The 24893-nt window shown below is 43.1% G+C and overlaps 1 protein-coding gene across 1 annotated transcript in view; it reads right to left on the reverse strand.

The window, feature by feature from the left end:
- The window catches only part of Btbd9 (BTB domain containing 9), a 374573-nt gene that overhangs the window by 112225 nt on the left and 237455 nt on the right, over window positions 1-24893 (reverse strand). Inside the window, exon 7 of the mRNA XM_075979759.1 lies at window positions 23795-23904. Coding sequence (XP_075835874.1) covers window positions 23795-23904 — 110 coding nt within the window. The remainder of the gene's footprint in view (window positions 1-23794; window positions 23905-24893) is intronic.

Here is a 24893-nt window from a genome sequence, read left to right on the forward strand (position 1 = left end):
TACACAGGTAATGTTGTGATTTTTAAGTATGTTCTCTCTTGTAGCACTGTACTGATTCCTGTCCTTAGAAAGACAAGTATCTAATGCAGCTATAAAAGAAGCATACCCATCTTCACAATATTAATGAGCCAATAAATTCAAAAAGATTGCTGTGTCCTGCCTGGCTCACCTAACAGGCTCCCATTTCCATACCACTGCTTCATTTTACATGAATCAGTGACCCACCCTCACCCTGTGGCACAGGATTATGAAGCAGTAAGGGTTCAGTCGTGTGGAGACCCTTCCCAAAACATTTACTGCAGCAAGCTATCACTCCCACAGCCTCCAAATCCTAAATTGTCCGGTGGCCCACAAAAATACAGCCTGCCTCACGTTAGTAAGTGTGTGATGCCGCGGTTTCCAATGGTTCCAGAAATCCTTTCTCCCCAATCCTCCCTCCCATTTACAGCATGTTCCCTGACATACAGACAGCACCGGCATACACTGAACAGCACAGATTGAACATGCACAGTCCATTGGGCTCGGAAACATGCAGCAGCCTGGGAGATCAGCACAAACAAGCTGGGAAGCTCCGTGCTGGCCCCAGACGCTGTCACTCCTCACCAGCCTCACACTGTCTAGACTCGTCCACAGTCAAACAGCAGCTGCAGCGATGGGTCCATTCTGTAGAATCATAAGATGAGCCACCATACTGCAGGCCAGCATTTTCCCTCACCCAAGAAGAGGACGGTTCTCAACTGAATGGACCATACAGTTAGAGTTCTAAGGAACAGCCCTGTCTGCCACTTGGTCATGTCTCTCCTTTAAAGAGGGTAACATGGAAATAGTTTTACATGGGGCTGGGAGATGGTTCAGTTGGTAAAGTGCTGGAGGTACAAACCTGAGGAGCTCAGCACAATCTCCAGCACCCATGAAAAACCTAGCTGTGGTAGCGTGCTGCGGGTAGAAAGAGGTGGATCCCTGGAGCTTACCAGGTAGCCATACAGGCTCAAAGTTCAGTGAGAGGTCCTGCCCCCCAAAATAAGGCAAGAAATCACAAACATCCACACTGACATATGGCACCCACGTGTGTACATACGTAGCTGCACAGCATTACCCACAATACAAAGCCATGTACAAACACATACATGAAGGAATGTTAATCTCTGCCCTCCCCATTTATATAAACAGGTTTCACATGTTCACAGAAAACATGTAAATGAAGAAAAACACACTTCATGTGTCCAGCAACTAGGAACTGTACCTACGTCTTCAAGTTCCTTAGTTTGGTCTTCCCCGTGTACTACCAAAGCTTGAACTCACGCTCCAAATTTCATCTGCCCAGGAACCCATATGCAGAGGCTCTCAAATAGGTCCTTTAAAGATGGAACTAAGATAAAATGATGAACCTCATCACACATGGCCAGTGTCCTTGTGAGAAAGGAAGAGATACCGTAGAAGTGAAACAGACAGATGAAAGGCTGAGAAAAGACACAGAGAAAGATGGCCACCCTCATGCTCAAGAAGAGGATTGTAGTTTGCTGACACTATAGTCTGAACTTCTGATCTCCAGAACTGTGAGGAACTGATGGAGGAGTTACTTTCATTTAATAAAGAAACTGCCTTGGCCCATTTGATAGGCCAGCCCTTAGGTGGGTGGAGTAAACAGACAAGAATGCTGGGAGAAAGAAGCCGAGTCAGGCAGTCATCATGATTCTCCCACTCCAGACAGATGCAGGTTAAGATCTTTCCTGGTAAGCCAGCTTGTGGTGCTACACAGAATATTAGAAATGGGTTAGATCAATACGTAAGAGCTAGCCAGTAAGAGGCTAGAACTAATGGGCCAGGCAGTGTTTAAAAAGAATACAGTTTCTGTGTAATTATTTCGGGTAAGGCTAGATGGGTGGCGGGAAGCAGCCCCGCCACTCTACACTACTACAGAGTGGCTGCTCCTATTACAACAAGGAACTGTTCAGTCCTGTTGGCCACCCTCCTGCTCCCTGTTATTTCTATGGCTGTCTTAACAAATGTACAGGTGCACATGTTAAGATGTATATTTTAATTTTATAATATAAGCATCACTCTTGCTATAAAGGGGGTACCTTCTTCTACTTAACATTACATTGTGAATATTTTCCTGCACCATAAATGACTTTACAGAAATTCTGACATGTGAGTGTGGCATAACTCATTCCATTATGTCTTTACTATGGTTCAATGTGTAGCCCTTCCCTTACCAGGTTACCATAAATAATTTGCACTGAACATTTCTACAGAGGAAATGTTTCTTTGGGATAAAGTGCTAACAGTAGAAATAGGAGGTCAAGGTTTTACTGGTTAATTTTATGTCAACGTCACACAAGCTAGAATCACTTGGGAACTGTCCATCTGAGTCCCTCGTACGTATTATTTTAGCTGCTTTGATTTTCTTTCTCCTTGTTGTTGAGTTGCTTGAGCTCTTCATACATTTTTGGCACAATCCCTATCAGGTGTATGACTTATAAAAACTTTCTTCCCACCCGAAGATCATCTAATATACTGTTGTTTCCTTTGACGGGTAGAAGTTTTTTTGGTTCCATTTGCTTCATTCATCCCTTTTTGCTTTTCTTGTACTCACTTTAGGGGTTAGGGAAAAAACTACAACAAAACCATTGTCCAAACCAATGTGTAGTTTCTCCTCCTATGCGCTGTGACTCCCAGATGTTTTCTCTAGAGGTTTTATAGTCTGGTCTTAGGCTTAAGTCCTTAATTCAGTTGAAGTTGAGTTTTGTGTGTGGATGCGATAAGGGTTCACTTTCATTCTTCTCCATGTGGACATCCAGTTTCCCCAGCCCTGTTTGAAGGGGCTCTTCTTTCACATTCCATATCCTTGGCATGGTGGTCAATAAACCAAAGCTCACTTCAAATGTAGAAGGACAAGGGTATCCAAAGAGAGCAAATGACCATGGTGTTGTTATCACATTTGCTTACGCGTGTTATCCCTCTTTATCACCCATACCCCCATGTTAAAAATAATGGCACAGAAATAAAAGGAAAGAGAACAATCTGGTACCCCCATAAGTCCTCTTCGATCCTGAAACCAAAGGTAGACATTACAAGAGCACTCCTTTCCCTATTGCATACACTTGGCACAGAGGTCAAGAGTCAACTGTCTGTACACATGTGGGTTCCTCCCTAGGCTCTTCATTCTCTCTTAGTGAGTATGTTCCTTTTCCTCTCCCCATCTTGCCCATGACTGCTTCTCCTTCCTACAAGTCTACTCCTGCATCAACAGCGAGCGTCCTTTAGTATGCAGCACTAACTCTAGACACAGTGGGACAGTCCTCATTCATTCATTTTCTTTTCTTACTTCAGTGTCTGACCTAACAACCTTTTAATTTCACATAAGACCTTTGGAATGTGTGAGCTTTCAGCCTCCCCAAAGCTCCAAAACCCACCAGAGAGCATCTACAATCCACGGGAGTCTATCCTACTTCACTGTAGCACACCTACATCGCGTCCTCACCAATGCATCTGCAAATGCTCTGGTTTATGACACATAACCACTTCCACACAGACACATGTTACCAGCACACGCTGAGCACTGGCGACTCTCCTGAGCTTCTGACTTCCCTTCTACTCTATAAGGTCTGGCCTGGTCCATGACCTGCACCCGGGGCTCTTCTAACTTCATCCCCTCAGCACAGGCTGGGGCTCCTCTTCAGTTCACTGTTCCTGTTCCACCTGCTTCCTGTGCTGTTGCCTGCCCAGTTTAAGTCATTCTCTATTAGCATACATGATCCTCCCAGGCAGAAACTACACCTGTGTCTCCTTTCCCAAGAGTCTAAAATAATGCTTAGCAGACTCTTAATAAGTGTCTACTTAATGCCAAGTGGTTTCCATAGTTCAACAGTTAAGTTTCACTGACAGAAATAGCCTTCATATCCAGTTTGAGGAATTGGTCTGAGAAGGCACAGTCCCCTGGCATTGGCGCCATCCTAAGCGACTGCCTTCATTAAAGCCCCAAGCCTCCCCCCTCCCCCCCTCCCTCCCAGCCTGCTGGCAGCTCCTAGTCACACTCTCATCTTCATATGCTAACGAACTTCCCCAGGGCCAAATCTGTGTTTCTGTGTCAGAGGACACATTTTTCTAAACAAAGTTATGAAGCACACAAGTTATTATATATCCCCAGTTTAATGGACGCAAAGACCATTTGTGGCCTGATTTCCAACTGTTTGCTTTTCCTAAAAATTTACACCATTTCAAACACTGTTACAATCTCAGAGTACCTTTAAATGAGCCATAACCACAGTCCACCTACTCTACTTCCTGCACTCAGCTCCTTGGAGGAAAACACATGTTACCTACTTTTTGTTTTGTGAAACACAGTTTCTCTGTGTAGCCTTCTCTGTCCTGGAACTCTCAGTCTGTAGACAAGGCTGGCCTCCATCTCACAGAAGAGATCCTCCTGCCTCTGCCTCCCAAGAGCTGGGATTAAAGGCGTGCGCCACCACTGCTGGGTTTCATGCTACCTATCTTTTATTCCTAGATAAATTAGCATGTTATGCTCAATAAAATGTATTCAAGATCTAACTCAAAACACCAGGGCTGGGGAGAGATGGCTCAGTGGTTAAGAGCACTGACTGCTCTTCCAGGGGTCCTGAGTTCAATTCCCAGCAACCACATGGTGACTCACAACCATCGGTAATGAGATCTGGTGCCCTCTTCTGGCCTGCAGGAATACATGTGGGCAGAACACTGTATACATAATAAATAAATAAATAAACAAACAAACAAATAAATAAATAAGTATTTCATTAAAAACACCATTTATCCTTCCAAAGCCATTATCTTACCGGAAAGAAAATGTGTTGAGGGTCCTTCACATCTCAACTAAACACCCACCCTTTCATAGTCTGTCTGTCATTCCCCAACCTGCGAGTTTCCACTGCTGTCATTGTGTCTCCCACACACCTTTAGTCAGATGCAGACAGCCTGGAGGAGGAGGCTGTTGTGTAGCTTCTGTGCCTCTCATCTGTTCTCAGCTCCTTGCCTAGCCCGTGTCTGAACCTTGCCAACTGTAGCTCTCAAGCTCCCTTTACCAGCCTAACTTCTGGTTCTACCAATAGAAGTTGGATAGACTCATAAGAGAAAGCTATTTAAAAAGTAAAAAAAAAAAATGCAAATGGCCCTTAACATATGTGCAGGTGGGAAGTGGCCCAGTTCTCTCAGTGGTAATGCGAAGAGCAGCAGATGAACACAATGTCAGTGCCCTGTTTGTTTATAGATCACAGACCAGGGGTGGCAGCAGGGAGGCATGAGGGTCCCAGAGCTTCAGTAGCAGCCCTGTGCTTTTGGCTTACTAGGAACCGCAACACAGAGCCACTGGTCTTCCTGGTCCTGTGCAGAGGTAGACACAGGTCTAAAGCCAACGGGAGAGCTCTGCTCCATGATTTAAACAGTTTAAAGATACCTGAATTCAGAACCTGGCTCCATGCTCTAGTTGGTACTTCTCAAGGAGCACGAAGAGGAGGACAGCCAATGATGAGGAAGGAGAGGGACTTAGGGCAGCACACATCTTCCTAAGCACCAGAAGGTCTTGAGAAGGGAGCCCAGGCTCTTGGAATGCTGAACACCACTCTAACACCAGCTCATGTTTACTGCTCCCCCAGGTCTTCTAAAAGCTAGCCTATTCATCTGGAAGACTCGTAAGAGAAAGCAATTTAAAAAAAATAAAAAGATGCAAATGGCCCTTAAACATATAAAAAGAAGCTCGATTTTTCTCATAAGAGAAATACACTTCAAACTGCAATGAGATCTATCTCTTACCTAAACCAGTGAAACCTCAAAAGTGTGACAATGTGCTCCACTGGTACAGCTATAGGGGAGCAGTCCACACAACACCAGTGGGAGTCTGCACACAGCATCTTCTCTAGAAAGGTGAACCTGAGGGCATTTAGCAAAACTCCATGTATATTCCCTTTTGGATTGTGAAAGCCATTTTCAGAGTCCTACAAAATGTATAAGGTAATCAAAACCATTTGTAGTACCAAGACTGAAAATAATATAAAGGGTTCATCAACAAAGAACTCATTCAACAAACTCAGTTCATCTACACAAAGTATGAGTTATAAAAATAAATGAACAGTATGTTTCTCCATCCTAGCTATAGCATAAGCATGAAGTAATATGAACTGGAGTTCCCAGAAAAAAAAGCTATACATGTATTAAAGATTTTACAAGGCTGACTGGCTGATCAGAACTTCCTGACTATGGACAGCTGAAATGTAGATCCAGAGAAAAATGATCGTGGGCAACCTTTGCTCCCTTTATAGTTACTTGTTGTCTGTGTCTAATCTAATATCTGGTCAACTCTCAGGCGAAGTCTTTGGAATGTGTTAACAGACCACTAGCTTTCACTGGCACCAAATCCAAGCACACCATCAGGTAACATCTGAAACATACAGCAGTTTTACCTGCTTTGCTGAGACCCATCTCCACTGTTCTCAATGTATCTGACATGCACTTTATGACTTTTGTTCCATAGCTGTAAGTAGTTCATGTGATCAAGTTTATGTTGGCACATTTTACTAAGTAAGGGCACAGTTACTCGAGTCTCGCTCAGAATATATGTCTTACTCTATTTGAGCCAAGAGCTGTGCTGTGTTGCATTTGAAAGTCAAATATGGGCCAAAGGATGATCCACGCTCACTTGAAATGTTGCCTTGCCCTTTGCGCCCACATATTTGTACTGGCTCTTTCAGTGGTACTATGTGTTCTTTCTGGTGCTCAGGTCCTCCCCCCTTTTGCAGGTCATGGTCGCTGGTTGATTCTGAACTGGTTGTTGGCTACCTTCTTACTGTTCTTGGAGCATTTGGTCAAAACATTTATCCCTAGCATTCAGCCCTTTTCTGCTGCCTTCCCCCATGTCTAGTTCTGTGGCTCTTATTAATTTAGAAGTTCTACAGCTGCCTGAACATAAAGACTCTGATAGGGAGGAGGAGGCAGGGAAACTCCTCAGGTTATGCAATGGTTTCACTGACAGCCTGTGACAATATATCAAATTGCTTCCAACCCCAAAGTATGATAAGTTGTCATAGGCTATCATATGTAGGGTACATACATAGGGTATCCACCCAGTGTGTCAATGGTCTGTCCTGTCCCTTTAAAAGACAAGCCCTGTCCACTCACTCCCCACATCTGCTGAGGTAGGCAGATCTTCCTTTCTGCTTGCAGCCAGAGTCTCTTCCATCTCCCTCTTGAAGAGGCAGCTTCTGTCTCTCCCTTCTCCCCTTCCCCACTTGTTTTTCTCTTTGCCCTAGTCCCTCCATAACCCACTAAATAAATATCCAACCTCACTCTGCATGGTGAGCCTATCTGTCTCTGTCTCTCACCTGCTGGGGCTGCAGATCCCTGCCTGGGACTCACTTCCCCTCGTGGCCCACTGCAGCCACTAGGGGAACTATGCCATCCCTGCCTGGGACTGGCTGCTCTAGGGACCTGCGACCTGCTGCCTGCTGCCCGCAACCACTTCAGGGACCTGCAGCATAGTCTTGGGACCCGCAGCATTTTACTTTTACCATTACTTTGGAGCTGTGACTAGGCCAAGCTCTCCACATTCCCTCTGGCCGGCGGGTGGGCTGGCTAAGGACACGTGGAACCCTGGGCTTGGGAATCAGGCTTCTTCACAACAGCTCTCCATTCCATCTGCCTGAGTGAAATTTCTACACACACCACTGGCTTCAATTAGTGAGTTTCCCCCATTTTTGGTCAGCTTAAGTTTCTCTGAACCCAAGGAATTGACTGTTGAGCTCCCGGCAATCTTCTGGGGTGAGGGGGGTGGACTACCCAACCATGGCCCTAATGGCTATAGTTGAGCCCTTTGCTGACATTCATTTCTGGGTTCTTCCCTTAGCTGAAAATGTGGCTGGATAACCCGGAGTCAGTCCTCCCACACCAGCACTGCACATGCTGTACAGTGTATTCAGCTGGGGGCCCAGAGGCCCTCAGATTTATTTTTGCCTTTTTTTTCTTTTTCTTTTCTTTTGGATCACTCATCAGTGGTCCTCGCTGTGGCTCTCTGGCTTCCGAGTCACCCCGACTGTAGTCAGTCAGGCTTTAGCACCCCACCTGTAGGCAGAGGACACTCCCCTACAAGCCCTGCAGTGTTTGCGGATGATTTACATCCCGCCTATAGAGGGCAGACATCCCCTTATAGACCTTGTGGTGTCGCCGTTTTCGCAGTTTCAGCTGTAGGTAGCAAGCCATCCAAAACCATCAATCCAGCCTCCCATCTGGGATGCCTTTAAAAGGCCCTAAAACCCCAGGCCTTAAAGCCCTACTTACAGATTCCGACACTTGTCCATCTTTATTCAAATGGCCTCCTTACAATTTAGATAACAGTTTAAAGGAGCTGCCTTATGGCACCTTTGATCCTGATATTCTACAGGAGCTTTCTAACTACTGTCAGTGCACAGGCAAATGGAAGGAGTTTCCTCAAACTGTCCCTACCATAACTACTGCTGCCAACAAGATTGGTCGGATCCACAAGGCGGCTGGTTTGACTTTCAGCCTTTTTCTGTCTGCTGCAGCTTTTGGCATGGAGGCTCAGCAACAGGGCGGATCATGTCTCTAGGTTTCTCTTATTATTAAGCTTAAAATCCTAGCAGCTCAGAAATCGTGACTTTTCCATACAATATGTGACTGCTGCCATTTTGACTGAGGTCAGGTGACCTTGCCACCATCCTGGCTCAGGTCAAGTGATTTCACTGCCATCTTGGCTGAGAGCCAGGACAGGTGACCAAGTTCCACCATCTTTACTGAGGTATACCCTGCCTGGTCCTCCAGTTTACTTATGTTTTTTGTCTCTAAATTCCTCTTGATGACTCGGTTACTTGTAATGTTTTGTGCAGTGGCATGCCTTTGGTAGGGCCCACCAAGAGCATCCACTCTGCCCAATTCCTGTTCACTCTCTGTGTGTGTTCATACATGTAACTCAAATGCATCTATGTTTACTGTTAAATGTTATAATTGTTCATTACATCTCATTTCAGACTACAAAGCAATAAGCCTCATGTTTTAAACTGGTATGTACTTTTAAGACTCTTATAAAAAAATACTATATATGTAATCCAACCATGATCTAAGATATATTAAGCTGTTCTCTACTATCGTCAGTTCTGCTGTTAACCATCTATTGCAAGTGTTTTTTTTCTCTTTCTGTCTTTTTTTGAGTGTAAATTTTACTTGTTGAGAGCCAGTATAGTCAAGCTTGGACCCAGCTCTCAAGGCTGATTATATACTGTAGCTATACCTGATAAACAGCCCTCAACCACTCAGAGATCTGGGGAATATGGCATTTAAATATTTAATTATTAAAAGACTTTTTCATAACAAAAAGAGACAGGTTAGCTCTTAGCAACAGCACTCTACTTCCTCCCAAGAAGAGAGAAGACAAATGGGCACAGAACAACGTCCATCACAATTTGCTTCAACTGCCAAGCACTGACCACTGGGCAAAACTGCATTTCATCTAAACTGAAGGTCTCCAGATGTGGACAGAATCACTGGAATCAACAGCTTAGCTGCTCAGGTCAAGGTAGGCTTGTCTTACTACAGATTTCTTAGCCCACAGGATCTTCTGGAGCCTGGCAGGCCCTCCACTAAACAGTAAAAGGCAAATATGACCTTGAGTGACCATGGAGGACCCTGAGGATTAGCTCTAGGTGCCAAACAAGTAAGTTCTCTGTCGTTTTTAATCAGTAATTCAAGTAAAATTTCACCCTTCTCAAAGATCTCTGATGAAGTTTGACAGCTGAGGTTTTTGTCAGTTTAAAAGGACAACCTCACCAAACAAATTTCAATAAAATATAAGACCTGCAAGTTATAAAGGTGTGAAGACAAAGACAAGTTATCAAATTTCTCTCTCACATTGCCTTTCAAAGTCTTAAAGATACTTTTCATTGTACAAAATAATCTGTCACAGTCATTCTGACATAAATATGCTATTGTTTATACAATGCATATGTCTAAAACTTCTCTTTTTACAAACCCAAAGAATTCTTGTGAGTTCCAGGGAGCCAAATTGAAGAATCCACCTTAAACAAGTCAGATACTCCCCTCTCAATTCCCTGTCCTAAAATTTTTTTTTCCTTCACTTAACTTTGTCCTCTATTCTGCCAATACCTTAAACAGGATAAAAGACATCAGACATTTCCATACCACAAACACCAGACAAGAGCAAAGAGATCAGCTATGCTAGATGTGACCAGCACCCAGCCTTCTCAGGTTCCCCTCCCCAAAGATGACGCCCACAAATAAGCAGGAAGCAGTATTGAGAATCTGCTGCCCCAATTCCTTTAACCTGTGGTGTCTAACTTCCTGCCTTTTTATTATAAAAAAGAAATGGGAATGTAATGATCTGTCCTGTCCCTTTAAGAGACAAGCCATGCCCACTCCCTCCCCACTTTCCACCAAGGCAAGCTGATCTTCAGCTTCCAGCCTGAGTCCCTCCCTTTTCTGTCTCTCTCCCAGAGAGGTAACTGCTACAGCTCCTCTCCTTCTCCCCTCCCTCCCTTCCTCCCTCCCTCCCTCCCCCCTCTCCTTAACCCACTAAATAAATATCCAATATCACTCTTCATGGTGTGCCTATCTGTCTGTCTCTCACCTAGCATGTGGCTCCCTGCCTGGGACCAGCCACCTTCGGAGACCTGCAGTGTGGTCTTATGGCATGCCTATCTGTCTGTCTTTCCTCATGGGACTGGCTGCCCTGTCAGTCTCTCACTCACCACGCAGCTCCCTGCCTGGGGCTCACTGCCCCTCATGGCCCACTGCAGCCACTTGGGGAACCACGCTGTCCCTGCCTGGGACTGGCTGCTGTCAGGACCCACTGCCTGCTGCCTGCCACAACTTCGGGGACCTGCATCATGGTCTCGGGACCCGCTGCCCACTGCAGCCACTTGGGGATCTGCAGAATTTTACTTTTACCATTTCAAGCCCCTCACATTCCTCACACAGGATAAACATGAGACACAGTGAGAGGGGTCAACTTTGGAGTAAGACTATTCCCATTAATGCTGCAAATATCTGATCCAAAACGCACATCCTACCAGCTATAATAGAAGGCTGCAGGTTTTAAGAAAGAAAAAAACTATGGGAAATTGAAACTCGAAGGAGAAAGTGTCTGGTAGTAAAGCTAGCCTTATGGTAGACAATTCTGGAAATTTAATCCACAAGTTTTATTTTAATGGCAAACAACTGATATTGATGCAAAAAAACTGTACATTTAACTAAAAGTCCTAGGCAATAAAACTAAGGATTATAAATGGGCAGATTAAAGAATTTTAAAATATGTGAGAAATGATGATGCTAGTTTACAAAATATGAAAGAGAATTTTAGAAACTGTCACAAGCAAAGGATGGTTAAAAACAAGAAGTTAAAGTTTTGAAGCACGCGCGCGCGCGCTCTCTCTCTCTGTGCACGCCCCCTTTAATAAACTCCTACGTGGGTTTGCTTCTTGTTCCATGTTTCCTTCTCACTCGTGTCAGATGATTTCAGTCCTCATGACAGCTCTTGAGTTTACATAAGGGTTTTTTTCCTGTTAGATGTTAATCTGTGTTAATTTAGAGGGTTTTACTTAAGACTTACAACTATAACAAAAACTTTTAGAGATCTTAACTTATTGCCCTTTTATAAACTTGGATCATCACTTCTTTTTAAATCGTTTTAACTTTTAATATAAAGTTTATATCACCTTGGTCTATCAGTGTGGTGTTTCTGTCCACTACCTGTGGATAAATGTCATATGATATGTTTTCATGATAAAACTCCTGCCAAGAAAGGATGTAATTAAGGAAGCAAGCATTCATGTGAATGTACTCCATACTCTTTTCCGTTCATAATGTTAACAGGAATTTCGAATATCCTCTTCTCAGGCTTGGTTACCACATGCTAACAAAAGATAGAAATAATGCCATAGGGCAAGAAAGAGAAGGTACTCAGTGTAGCTACACTGAGGAATTGACAACAAGGCCAAGCAACCTCAAGGCCATTTTGAGGGTGCAGACAAGAGCTCTAAATTTAAATAGAAGCTGGGTGTAGTGACGCACACCTTTAATCCCAGCACTTGAGAGGTAGAGGCAGAGGGATCTCTGTGAGTTTCAGGCCAGCCTGGTCTACATAGCAAGTCCTAGGACAGCCAGTAGTACATAGTTAGCTGTCTCAAACAAAAAACAAAATAAACAAATAAATGTAAATAGAACAAAATAATACAAAAACCACCAGATAAGAGGTGAGAGAGACATACAATTAAACAATCTCAGTCAAGTTTTTTTGTTTTTTTTCTGTTTTTATTTATTTTATATACATGTATATGTGTGAGAGTGTGCACATGAACCACAGAGCAATCATGAAGGCCAGAGGACAACTTGCGGGAGTTGGTGCTATCCTTCTGCCATGTGGGTCCTAGGGATAGAATCTGGACCACCAGGCTTTACTGGCTGAGAAATCTTGCTGGCTCATGTTTTTTTTTGGGGGGGGGGTTGAGGGATTGGGCCTCCTTATATAACTCTGACTGACCTTTAACTCAGAGACCCACTTACCTTTGCCTCCTGAGGACTTAAGTCCTTTAGTATTTGAGGAGACAAGCTGTTGCCAGGAGATGACTGCTGCTGTCTTCAAATGAAGGATTATTTGTCTTAGGCAGCCATTTTGTGCTTAGACTCCACAGTGACTGAAGATTTAGGACAATCACTCATGTGAGCCTTCAGTTTTGAAGAGGGTATGAAATGGGTTAGATGGATGGATACTTTTGAGTGACTAACACGGTTATACACAGAGAGGCACAGAATGAGGCAGAGATGTCAGACTTCTGCCCTGCCATCTGTCTCTTGCCTTGTGGGCTCCAAGAAGTCAATGCTCTTTAGCAAGGGGTATTTCTGAGTGCCTGTTAAATCTTTATCAAGTTTGCAAGTAAAAGCAAAATAATTTCCCTAGGATTCTCAACATTTTCTGGATATGTTTCAGATGCAGTTCCTTGAGTCTTCATTGATAACATAAAGATTAATTTTATTAAGAAAAAAATGTATTTAAATTTTATAAAAACAGAAAGAAACTACAAAGCATGAAAATAAGATATAAAAATTATAGTTATGGACTATATATTTTGATAAAGGAGGTTAAAGGAAAAGGCAATTCTTTTAAGAAAGAATTTTATCTACTGAAACAAGACCTTTGTCCTAAAGTCAAAGGTTTTCCAAAAACAGAAAAGGGAAAGCCAAAATTAGAAGGCTAGCATATATTGTAAGATTTGTGACAGGTAAAAGAGAGAATGTGTAAATGATTTAAGTTCACTATAATGAAAAGTTATTAAAAATTCTTTTGAGTCCAAATTAGATGCAGATTAGATGTAATATCTAACTTTTTGCTCACAACAGTAAGCTTTGCATCAGCAAAATAGCAATGGAAAGACTCCGAGAACAAGGACTCTGTGCTTTGCCCCTTATGCCTGTAGAGCCGGGGCATAAATGAGTCAATACTAGATTTGCATGGTTTCCCACTGAAGTTTACTCTTACAAAAAGGCAATATATTAGCAGTAGGAAAAAAGAACTGTTAGAAGAAATTATTTCTACTTGGGGCATTCCTGATGAGTCGTGCAGTGACTGTGCTTCTTATCTTAATGGATAGATATTAAAGTTTGTAAAGTTTGGCCCATTATACAGAGTTTTTCATAGCTCCTATGATCTTCAAACCTCTACACTGACAAGTGATTGTCAAAACTGACTCGAGTTTTTGATTCTCTTAGCTAAAGACACTTCCATTAATTTCACTAAATCTAAGATCCATCACTTTTAGAAACCCAATTATTTTCTAATAAAATAATAGGTATCCTGACAAAATGGAGAAGTACCATATAATTTATCTCTGATAAAGAGACATTACACACCAAGGACTTTAAACATTGATTAACTATGCTGTAGAGGTCCATAAGAGTAAAACAGGTCCATCTTGACGGAAGGTCAGAAGTTCAGACCTAGTCCTGCTCCTTCAAGGTTAAATAAGGCGCCTGACAAGGTGTGGCCTTACTCTTCAAAGGCCAGTCAACAGGATGTTTTGACTTAGGGTGTGGCTACTTGATGTTTTGGGTATTAAGGAGGTAATTATGTTTGTTTGCTCTTTGTATCTTGATAAAGAAGTCTTTTTCCTTCTCCCTTGTGACTGGGGAATGTAAGAATTCTGAGTAATAAACTAGGGGCTGCTCACAGTACTTACTCGATGCCCTCCCGACTCTATCTTCTGTTTCTCATCTATTTCTTTTCCTTAATCCTCACTCCAAGTATGTACAGACAAGCCTGCTGGACTGGACACTTAGCCAGTATGGCAACGCATACTGGTAATTCAAGCCCCTGAGAGGTACAGGCAGGAGGATCAGGAGCTCAAGGTCATTCTTAGCCACTAAGTGAGGTCCAAGCTAGCCTCAGATACTTGAGACAGGTCTCAAACAAAAAATAAAAATAAAGATAAAATGTACAAAAATACCAACTAAGAAGTAAAAAAAAAAATATAGTCCTTCTACAGTGAGTGCCCAAGAGATGAACAACTTAATTACTAAGAGTTAAAACCAAGATTTCCTCAATATCACACCCAGAACCCCACCTCCACTTTCAGTCTCAATGAAAAGGACTTCATACTCCCTGGCTGGCTTATCTACCTTTTTATTGCTGTGACAAGATACCTTGGATCAAGGAACTTATAAAAGAAAGAGTTTCTTGGGGCTCATGGTTCCAAAGGGTTAGAGTGTATGATCATCAAGATAGGGCATGGCAGACAGGCAGGCATGATGCTGAAGCAGTAGCTGAGCGCTCCCAGCCCTATCCATAAGTATGAGGCAGAGAGGGCACTAACGGGGAATGCTTTGGAGTTTTGGATCTTCAAAGCCCACCTCCACTGGCACACCAACTCCAACAAGGCCACACATCCTAATCTTTCCCAAACAGTTCCAATAATTGGGGGCCAAGCCTCCGAATGTATGCGCCTATGGGTCCACTCTCATTCAAAGTGCCGCACCAACTGTACTACAAAAGTTGCAGAGATCAACTCTTAAATTTTACTTTTTACCAAGGTGTCAGGTTCTTCTGAGAACCTTTCCACAGGGACTTTAAAAGCATTACATGATCCTCACCCTCCGATACATCTACAGCTGAGTACTCCAAGAAACTGAACTCAAACCTCTGCAAGGGCTGCAGATGGATTAGCAGTTAAGAACATGAGAAGCACAATTGTGGAGACTGGATTTCAGATCTCAGTACTTGTGTAACAAAACAGGCACGATCAAACACATGGAACTCCAGCTCTGGGGGCGCTAACAACCTCTTCTGGCCGCTGGGACACCCACACAGGTGCATACACTCACAGATAGGCATAAATAAATAAATCCTAAAAAAAACCCTCTGACAGTATTTCTACTAAGCTTGTCTTTTTTGCATTGTATTCCTTAATTTTTTTATAGTTAGGTATTTTAAAAAATTTTAAAAAATGAGCTACTTGGAATTTTTCTTGATATGATTTCTCAACTATAGAAAACAATCTGTTATTATGGTCTCACATTAACCATGTTTTTGTTATGACTGTCTACTTATTCCTAAGACTTCCTCTCTATGTGAACCATACCACTGTATTAAGAAGCTCAAACTTGTGCCAGGCATGGGGGCACATGCTTTTAATCTCAGCCCGAGGAGGCAGAGGCAGGTGGATCTCTGTGAGTTGGAGCGCCAACATGGTCTACAGAGTGACTTCGAGGCCAGCCTGGTTCTCAAAGCAAGTTCCAGACCAGCCAGAGCTACACAGAGAAACCCTTTCTTAAAAACAACAACAACAAAGTACAAACTTCTTAACTATCTTCACAGAAGAATTTCTCAATATTAGTGTGATTTTGGGCAGGGGGTTAGAATCCCTCAGTATTAAGTGTGATGCACATGGCGGGGGGGGGGGGGGTTGTTTAGAATCCTTTGGTATTAGTGTGATATTGGTGGATTGGAAGCCCTCAGTATTAGTATAATATTGGGGAGGGGTGAAGAATCTCTCAGTAGTAGTGTGATATGGGGAGGCAGTGTTAGAGTGCAGAGACCTATTTTACTCTTCCAACATAACCCATTTTTGAGGTACCTGTTTTAAATTCAAATTCCTATGACGTAAGATGTCCTTCTGTATTTTAGCCAATGGCTTAGCAGAATAAGGCCAGGCAGGAAACCTGAACAGAGATATAGAAACAGAATAGGCAGAGCCAAGCAGATGCCAGTCGAGGAAACAAGATATGTAGAAAATGAGGTAACACCACGGCCACGTGGCAATACATAGACTAATAGAAATAGGTTAATGTAGATGTAAGAGCTAGCCAGAAATATGTCATCAGCCAAACAGTGTTGTAATTAATATAGTTTCTGTGTGATTATTCGGGTCTGAGCAGCCAGAAAACAAAAGTGCAGTCTCCATCTACAAATGACAACCCATGTCAGGCAACAAATGTAGCACAATTAATAAAAACCCAGAGGCAGAAACTAAGGTTCAATCAGAAGGTCAGAAAAGCAACACAGCCAGCCACTGGCTCTTACCTCTACTTCAATCTGAAATGGTGATCCTGTCTCCAGGAATCTCAGAATGAGACTGAGCCTCCTCTCTAGGGCTGGGATTAAAGGTGTGCACCACTACTGTCACCCGGTTTCTCCAGCAAATTTGTGTGGCTACTGGGATTAAAGGTATGTGTCACCACTGTCTGGTCTGTAAGGCTGATCAGTATGGTTGTTTTACTTTGAACTTCAGGCAAGCTTCATTTATTAAAATACAAATGAAATATCACTATACTCCCAGAGCCCAAAATAAAACGTATTAATTGGGTACAACCAACAGGATTGCTTCGTTGCCACTGACACTAAATATGTTAAGATATCTTTGGAATATAGTCTCATTCACTAGTTCTGATGAACAACAAAGAGGGATGCCAACCATCTGTATTGTTGTAGGGACTTCTGGGCATTCCCTTCAGGGGTATGCCAGACCTGGAGTTAGGGTTTTTGTTTAGTGACCTGCTACTTGTAGAAATTTTCAGAACTGGAAGCATCCTCCATGCTGGGTAGCTTTCACGGTGCCTGATGCTGCTCTGTAGACTGTTGGGGGAATAAAGGTACCAGCAGTCTTCCCCAGATGTGAACGCTGTGAATCTACAATGCCAACGGGGCAAGGAAAGATGTATCCACTGGTACAACAGTAACAAGACTATTATGGGCAACAGATACTCACTCTCACTGATTAGATTTCTGGCCCACTCAATAAGAGGGAATCCATCCCTGGAACTGTAAACCCAGTCAAAAACCAATGACCAAGGTAACCTTAAGTGTTAGGGAAAAACCCACAACTGCTATTTAGCTAAACTGATGGAACAGCAATCTGTCTTATAAATATCTGTGTTTATAATATTTCTTGAAACAAGGTCATTCTCAGCCTAAATCAGAGAAACCCTTTTGCAGTGAGAGGAGGTGAATACAGAAACCCATGACTCCACCAAATACTGAGACTAAAGGACGCTTGAGGGTGCAGTGCTAAACACGATTATTTGTACCACTCCTCTTTAGGTCCAGGAATATTACAGAAAAGGGAGAAGGAATAATCTAAGAGCCAGAAGACAGGGAGAAGGGCTGCAAAATGTCACCTACTAATCACTGCATAGCTGAGCAGTCATGAACTTACAGCAGCTGCCCGTAATGGCATTCGCCTACAAATTGAAAGTAGAGTCCACAGTAATAGATGGACCTAACTGTATACTGAAATGCTAAGCCACACTGAGCAGTTTCAATTAACTTTAAGATAGGATTTCTTATACATTTTGAGTGAGATATACCCTAGGACATAAAAAATGATTGTAAAAAAGTTACACTATTTTTAGTAATGACATGCTCCATGACAGCATTGGTACTGCTACTCTAAGACGATTTTATATTAATAGAGACAGAGTATATGAATTATTGTGCTGTATCATTGGTAGCTGAGGTTGAAAAGGACTTGGAAGACAAAAAGACCAAAGTAAATTTGAATCGAAGTTCCAGGATGTGCTAATGACACATTTTACCTGTTAAATAAGACTATGAGCATCCATTTCCTACTTCTGCAAACAGAAGGGGCCAGAAACAGGAATAAAAGTAGTAACAAGCACCATCTATTGTGCAAATCTGCAAGTGTCACCTCCCTCTAAAGAAAACGAGGGTTTCTTTTTTTCTTTTTCTTTTTTTTTTTTTTTTTGAGGGTTTCTTGAAGAAATGACTGGTTTCAAATCAAGGGTGAGAACGTAACAAGATGAACCGTGTGTTGTGTCATGCGAGAATCAAAGAGATACTCAGAAATGCTGAGCCATATTGGCAGCTCCCAAGGACCAACCAAAGATGCAATTGTTTGAAGATCAATGATAACTGATTATTCAAAGTTAAATGGCTAGAAAGATGGCTCAGTAGCTAAAGTACTAATAGTGCTGTCATGAGGACCTGAGATTAGATCCTCGGCGCCCACATAAAAAGCTAGCCATGACAGAGCACACCTGTAACCCACATGTGGATGCAGAGACAAGGGATCCTCAGCACTTGCTGGGCAGCCAGTCAAGCCAATCCTTGAGCTGTAGCTTAAGCAAGAGACCTACCTCAAAAACTAAGGTGGAGAGCCACAGAGGAAGACATGCACCAATTGGCCTCTAACCTATATACCACAAGCATGTACACATGTACACATATATGCACATATCACAACAGAAATGTTACCAACATGCATTTCCCTTAGAAACCCCAAAAATCTACTATTTGTTTGTCTGTCTGTTTTGTTTTGTTTTTCCCCTGAGACAGGGTTTCTCTGTAGCTTTAGAGTCTGTCCTGGAACTCACTCTGTCGACTAGGCTGGCATCAAACTTACAGGGATCTGCCTGTCTCTGCCTCCTGATTTCTGGGATTAAAGATGTGAGCCGCCACTGTCACTGTCCGGCTCCAAATCTATTTCTTTGGTCACACTTGGAGCATGCTAGAGAGCAACTTCTTCAATTTGAAAACTGGGACAGAAAGGAAAACAATGTAACATTCACCCTACTTTTCCTGGGAAAGTTACATCTCAGGATTCTCAAACCAAGCTTTAGAGAAATGTTTTCTTTCTAGCTATTAAAAAAGACAGATTTGGAATAGCATTCTATATTCCTAAATCACGAAGCAGCAGATTTGAGAAATAGTCATCAATAGATGGAAATACCCAAAGGGGAGACAATCTGAATGTCTACATGTTTCCTGATGCTGTAGCACACACAACATTAACTATGGAGCAGTTACCTAAAAACAATAGTAAAATCTGACTTGGATTCTAATAGCTGTGCCACAAGGAATGCAATGGGTAAGCATGCCTTGGGGCTCAGTGACCAAAGTTTAGGCCATCAGTGACACTGTAGACAAAAATCTGTTTTCTTCAACCAATAACTCTTACTAGAGAAGGAGTGAGCGAGTCTGGGAGAGTGCGGTAAGGAGCCTTATCAGGTTACTAGGGAGGGCTGCTGGGAACGGAAGCCAAGGTGTTCTTTACTCATGGAGCCCCGTTTTCTTCCCCTTAAAAATTCTGATTTGAATAACTTACAGAATACAAACTTTCTCACTGCAGACTTTGAAACTATTAGGAGACATTTCAATACTGGCTGACCTCTTAATATCTTAAGAAATTACTATTCAATAGAACATCCCCATTGTCTCATTGTGTGGGTGCACCCCTTGCAGTCCTGAGTTCCTTGCTCGTGCTCTCTCTCCTTCTGCTCCTGATTTGGACCTTGAGATTTCTGTCCGGTGCTCCAATGTGGGTCTCTGTCTCTGTCTCCTTTCATGGCAATGGGTTTCTGATCCTACTGCATGTACTGGCTTTGTAGGAGCCTAGGCAGTTTGGATGCTCACCTTACTAGACCTGGATGGAGGTGAGGGTTCCTTGGACTTCCCTTGCTCTTCGGGCTGAGGAGGGAGGGGGACTTGATTGGGGGAGGGGGAGGGGGAGGGAAATGGGAGGCGGTGGCGGGGAAGAGACAGAAATCTTTAATAAATAAATAAATTTAATAAAAAAAGAAATTACTATTCAAATTTGAGGAATTATAATGGCATTATAATACTAAATACAAATTTACTTTTAGAAATATATAATGAAATATTTACAGATGAAATTATAAGACACTTATGATTGACTTCAAAATAATCTAGCGGTGAAGCTGGAGAGATGGCTCAGTGTTTAAGAGGACTGGATGCTCTTCCAGAAGACTCAGCACCCCACTGTGGTGTACAACTCTCTATATCTCCAGTTTCAGCAGATCTGACTTCCTCTATTCGCCTCTTTGGGCACCAGGTAGACATGTGCACATAGACACACATTCAGACAAGATAAGCATACACATAAGAGTAATAGTGACCTGGTGGGGAGGAAGTTACAGACAGACAAAACTAAGCTGGCTGTGTGTTGTTCTCAAAGACAGCTGGTAGGGACTATGAGTGAGTAACTGATGGAGGATTCCCCTCTGTATGCTGTGAACATGTTTTATTACTATCAGTTAATAAGGAAGCTGCTTTGGCCCATGGCAGAGCAGAATAGAGCAAGGAGGGAAATCTAAGCAGAGATAGAGGAGGAAAGAAGGCAGAGTCAGGGAGATGTCACGTAGCTGCTGAAGGAGAAGGACGTCAGAACCTTACTGGAAAGCCACAACCTCATGCCAATACACAGATTAATAGAAATGGGTTAATTTAAGATATAAGAGCTAGTTAGGGATATACCTGAGCCACTGGCCAGTGTTGTAATTAATATGGTTTTGTGTGATTATTCAGGTCTGGGTGGCCAGGAACAAAAAAAGAGACCTCTGTTTACAAGATACTAGTATGATATTCAATCTTTCAATGGCTATGAATAATCAGACCTCAGCAAACATATACAAAGATCACAAAGTAGAGTGCTGAGCAAACACCACATCTGGGAGGTCAGGAATGGGTAAAACAGGAGTTGCTTCTGTGCCTCACTGGTGCCATGCTAGGGCCTCTTGCAACTCTTCCTAACACAGAGGAGACAGTCATCACAGGCCCGCTCTGCCAGGAGAGGATACATTCGGGGAAGATGCACAAGCAGCCATCAATCAAGTGTGATAGGGCTATGGCAAGAGCAGCAGCGAGGTGGTGGTAGGACCAGCTAGGGCCCATTCCCAGGGACAGGGAAGCTGGCCAAGTTGCAGGCTTTCCTGCTAAGCTGTGCAAGTGAAGCAGCATGGTGAGGGGAAGGTGCAGGCCATGGTGCCACACACCTACAGTCCCAGCATGTGAGAAACACACAGTGGATTATGAGTTTGAGGGTCGACAAAACCAAACTAAACCAAACCAAATAGAAAACAACCGGGGGAAAGACTAAGATGCAGAGATGCAGAGTTGGCATCATTACGTCTGCTGTGTCACTTCATGGTACCATTCCATGTTTTAACACTAAAATCTGACTATAAAAACCACAAATGACTTAGTCATTTTGAAGGTCTATAGAAGAATGATTAGAAGACCCTGAGCTGGTGAAGGAAGACTGAGAACTGAGAAAGAATCTATGAATCTAGACATAACAGGAGGCCTTGGCACTCCATTAGATACGCACAGTATTTCTGCTGTCCTCCTTTCTCTCCAGTCATGACAATATCAAGCTTAGGGAGTGGCTCTCAAGGAGGTTTCATCTAAAAAGATCCACCTCTCGGTACCTCTATCTGCCTGTGCCCCTGCAGTGTCCACTCCTTTCTTGGGAGGTTCCAGCAGAATTGCTAGCTAAGGGCTATGTGCTGCTAAAACGCATCTGACGTACTCAACATGCACATCTGTCCAGTACTACTCTAAACACCTCTGTAAGCTAAGCAAAGCTGCAGTGTCAGACTCAGGGTAATGAGAGCCCCATGCTCTTCCCCACCAGCACCACCTCCCTTCTGCCTAGTCTGAGCAGCTCTGAACTATAGAGATGGCCCCCAGGAGGTCCAGAGTGCATCCCATGGCAGGTCATCCGCTGGTGAGTTCACATGTATACCTGTCTACTGGCGCTGCTGCTGCTCCTGCATGGCTGAGGGACGATGGCATGACTGCAGTGTTCTTCGCAGTCACACTTGTATGCCTCATTGAAAGGGGCTTGAAGAAGTGTCCTATCAGACATCAAAACAACTTCCTGCGTTTGCAGTCCTCTCCCATCACCTGACAAGCCTGCGACTAGTACAGCCTTGGACAGCTCTGACTGCATCAGCTTCCACTAAACACGCAAGAAAGCATGTCTTACCATAACCGATACCAAGTTTTGTACAGGCCTCTCTACCAGATGGGCCTGTTTCTTAGGTAATTACAGTATCAACAATTTTGTTCTCCCTCCAGTATGAAGGGGACCAATTTACATGGATACAACATGTATAAGAATGCAGACCCTGGGCTGAAAAGATGTCACACAGGTTGTGAATCTGAAAGCTCTTGGTCTCCTCAGATCTTCCTCAGCAAGGCCTCTCCTGACTGCACACAATGAGGCCTGAAGTCTTCAGGGGACCTAGGAAGCCTGTACCCACAAAGCTATATACCCAACAGAATTAGAAGACAATGCGACCACTGAGTGCTTCAAATTTGTTAATTTTCAAATGACTTGAAAGTCACAAAAACAGCACTACTAATTTTTTAAAATTACATTAACAGTAAAGTGAAAAATAATTATTTTGGTTGAGCTCTAAAAATCCTCTTCTCAATGGAAAATTTCCACACATTGCGAGGGCAAGAGCAGACACAGGGAATTTCAGGCTCCAGCCATGCAAACATCACTGCCCGTGTCTGAGTCAGTGATCCTCTTTGTTAGTCGCTGCCGTGCTGAAGACTTAATGTGGATCTGTGTCCCAACATGGACAAGAGAACAGAATTCTCTTCTAAAGGCACAGAACTCTATTTTAGGTAAGGCTAGACAAAAGCATGTTCTGCCCCCAACATGCTGTGAGTTATTTCTCAAAGAAAGCTACAGCAAAAGCACAAATTCAAGGATCTCATGAGCCTATATATGCAGGAGGTGAGGAACTACCCAAGGTCACGGAATAAGTTGTTTGGAAAGAACACATCACTCTTGACATCACCAAGGCCAAGAGCAGGAATGGATGGTACACAATGGGCTAAGCAATGACTAAAACAAAGCCTGCCCCCACCCCCAAACTAACCCAGAATTTAAAATCTCCGTGGGAAAAAGTAGCCAGGCAGCTCCCACCCAGTAACTTGACTTCCTCAGCAATAGTTCAGCATTGCAGTCTTACTCAAATTATAGACTGCAACGTTCTCGAGGGTAATTTGGCTAAGGAGAGCAAATGTGGAATTGACATGTCTAGGAAAACATTCCCCCAGCTACACATACCATTCATATCAAATCAAAGCCAACACGCCTTCGTAGCCCTGGAAACTATGACCATCAGATCAATACTAGACATTCTCCCCAGCCTCAACTATATTAAATATAGAAAAGCCTTCGGAGTAAAAGCCTCTGCCTGGCTATCAAGAGCATTTTCTACTCTGCAAATCTGGACAACTCCCTAAACGCTTCCAATCCTAGCTGTAGTGTAATACTCATATTTGTTTTTCCTTTCCTTTACTGGGTTTATTATTTTGAATTCTTCTACAAATAAAGCCTCTGTCACTCAGCCATACGATATTTAAAAATCAACTCAAGTCCTTATCAGATCTGATTAAGAGGAATTATTAGACTAAGAAAATTCTGAAGGCAAAGTATCTAAGCATATAGCAAAAATATCATGTAACACTTACCTATTAGGCCCTTTTCCAGAGTGAAGGTTTTGTTCGTAAACATACATTCAAAAGCCACGATGTGGAAAATCTTGTTCACTGTGTTGTGAGTCCCAACTATTCGGATATACCTGAGGGTGAAAAGAAAGCACACGTGTTAGAATGAGCTCTGCCACACCCATGGCCAGGCTAGGCAGGTAAGGCACATCGCACCACAGAGTAGAGGAAACTTTGAGAGTTCTTAAGTCAACCTCCTTGGCTGGCTCATGGCCATGCCGTTTCACAGGGAAATAAGCAAACCTTGGCTCTGACTTACCGAGAAATCACATCAGGTACTATTTAGTTCAACCCTTGTATGTCATAGAGCAAATATAAATCCACAAGACATTTACTCTGGAGAATAACAACCAGCTTCTACCTTGACTCATGACTAGGAGTCTCTCTGGGTATAGGTGCAAAACTATAAGCAAAATTAAATGTTTTCAGCTCCAAGAGCATCCATCAATTGCAGGCAGATGCATGAAATCAATACTGCTTCCCTGTTCTAAAGGAAACATGCAAATAACCTACTGAAAACCACTAGGGAAGGAAGCCTTCTCTTTAGGTGCTGCTCCTAAGTCCCTCTAGGAAGTCAGCCCCCACCTGAGTGCTGAGGAGCCTTCTCTGTAGAGAGGACCCAGCCCGCTCTGCAGCTCCTCTCTGGGCCCCACGGCTCTGCCATCTGCACATGGTGTGGAGTTTCACCGGGCAGGTCTGGAGTGTCTTGGCCTGTCCACCCTATTCGTTTCTCCAGAGGCTTCATCACCGACAAACAAGCACTAAACCTTGGAGCCACTTGTCCCCTTAGCTCTAAAAGGACGGCAGTTCACAGGTTAGTGAGTACACAGTCTTCTGGGTGTCACACAATACCATAGGGAATGTACTCCATGTTACTGCACTAGAATTCAAAGGGAGAACCACGAAAAATAACTAGATTAACTAAGCATTCTTGTTCTTCCAAATTATGAACTATGTACTAAGAGAACAGATTTCAATGAGGAAATGACAGGCTGGGCAAGGCTTTAGTAATACCCTCCCTCTGCACACAGAACAACCTTCGATTTAGATGATATAATTTTAC

Source organism: Microtus pennsylvanicus, chromosome 7 (genome assembly GCF_037038515.1).
Source record: "Microtus pennsylvanicus isolate mMicPen1 chromosome 7, mMicPen1.hap1, whole genome shotgun sequence".
Lineage (NCBI taxonomy): Eukaryota > Metazoa > Chordata > Mammalia > Rodentia > Cricetidae > Microtus > Microtus pennsylvanicus.